The following is a 1524-nucleotide window of genomic DNA, read 5'->3' as shown; positions in this document are numbered from 1 at the left end:
GGTCCGTGTGTCCCGCAGGGCTGTGGATATGTACTCAGACATGCGCTTCTCCATCAGTGCCACACGGATCCAGGCCCGGCCCTGCAAGGCACCGCCCCGTGGGGCAGCCCTGAGGATGGGTGCCACCATCGGCTGCTCATCAGGTGCCACCCTCAGCTGCCACCCACCATGCTCCCACCTGCCCCCAGGCTCCGGGCACCAGCAGGCAGCTGGTCCCCACCTGGGAGCTGCTTTCAGCCCCGTTATCCCCCCGTGGGGACCCACAGCTCCTGTTTTGCCCCCGTGGGGTCCTACGGGGTGAGATGGGGCTGCAGGAGGGCAGGGTGGAGGGCATGGGGATGGGGGCAGAGAGGGGATGGGAACAAGGATGGGGATGGAGATGGGGAGGGGAGGGGATGGGATGGGATGGGATGGGGAAGAAGGAGATGGGGATAGGGATGGGGACAGAGATGTGATGGAGATGGGGATGAGATGGGATGGGATGGGATGGGATGAGGATGGGATGAGGATGGGATGGAGATAGGACGAGGATGGAGATAGGATGGAGATGAGATGGGGATAGCAATGGGTCCATGTGCCAGGGACAGGAATAGGAATGGGGATGGGGTCAGGGATAGAGACCAGGACAGGGCTGGGGCTGGCACCTTCCTGACCTTGGCCCTGGAGGTGCTGATGTTCTCCATGTTCTCGATGCTGCTGACGCAGTTGTTGGGGACCTTGCTGCAGGCCAGGCGGATGTAGTCCCAAAACCCGCGCTGTCCATCCGAGCTGAACCAGCTGACGGGGCCTGCAGGGTCCAAGGGGCTACAGTCAGGGGCTGCCTGTGCCAGCAAACCCCACCAGCGCGGAAAGCCCCCAGCCGGAGCCTGGACATGCTCCCTGGTGCCAGCATGTGCGTGCATGCATCCCCATCCACCATGCACACAGAGATGGGGACAGGGACATGCCAGGGGCTGCATGGGCACCTGTCCCTGCAGGCCACTGTTACCTTTAAAGCGGTGGCTGAGAATCTGCTCAAGGATGGCAGCAAAGTTAACGAACTCCTCGGAGGAGTCATCGATGGGCTCCGCTGTGTATTTCTCCAGCAGGGTCTTCACCGAGAACCTGGCCAGGGGACAGGTGTCATGAGTAGGAGGGGATGGGCACCCAGCACCCTGCACCCAGCGCCCATTAGGTTTTAGCAACAGAGCAAAGTGCTTTTGCAGATGTTGGCTTTCAAGCCCAGCAGCGGGAAGAGGGCGGCGGGCTGAGCCGTGGGCTGTGGCTCACTGACCCCCGTGTCCCTGTGTCCCCAGAGACCCCGCTGGGGCGGCTGCCGCTCCCCCACTGTGCGCACAGCCAGGAAGGGCGAACAAAGGCCCCCTTCCTCCCTGGCCGTGCGCGGGTGGTGATGGCTTCCCCTTCCGCCCGGCCACTCGTGCTTGGTGGAGAGAGATGCCGAAGGCGTGAAACCCGCTAAGGCTGGCAGGACAGCAGGGGCCGGGGCAGGTGTTTGGGGGGGGGGGATCACCCCATCCGTGGGTC

The 1524-nt window shown here is 63.5% G+C and overlaps 1 protein-coding gene across 1 annotated transcript in view; it reads right to left on the bottom strand.

Annotated features, from left to right (window-relative positions):
* LOC104127036 (RUN domain-containing protein 3A) overlaps window positions 1-1265 on the bottom strand; it is a gene marked incomplete at its 5' end in the record, with an annotated part of 3791 nt that extends 2526 nt beyond the window's left edge. The window contains 3 exons of the mRNA XM_035895165.1: window positions 7-81; window positions 654-787; window positions 989-1265. Coding sequence (XP_035751058.1) covers window positions 7-81; window positions 654-787; window positions 989-1265 — 486 coding nt within the window. The remainder of the gene's footprint in view (window positions 1-6; window positions 82-653; window positions 788-988) is intronic.
* Window positions 1266-1524: the final 259 nt, after the last annotated feature.

This window comes from Egretta garzetta, unplaced genomic scaffold, assembly GCF_000687185.1.
Source record: "Egretta garzetta isolate BGI_Z169 unplaced genomic scaffold, ASM68718v1 scaffold385, whole genome shotgun sequence".
Classification (NCBI taxonomy): Eukaryota; Metazoa; Chordata; class Aves; order Pelecaniformes; family Ardeidae; genus Egretta; species Egretta garzetta.
The sequence above is the reverse complement of the archived record's forward strand: the minus strand, read 5'-3'. Positions and strand labels throughout refer to the sequence as shown.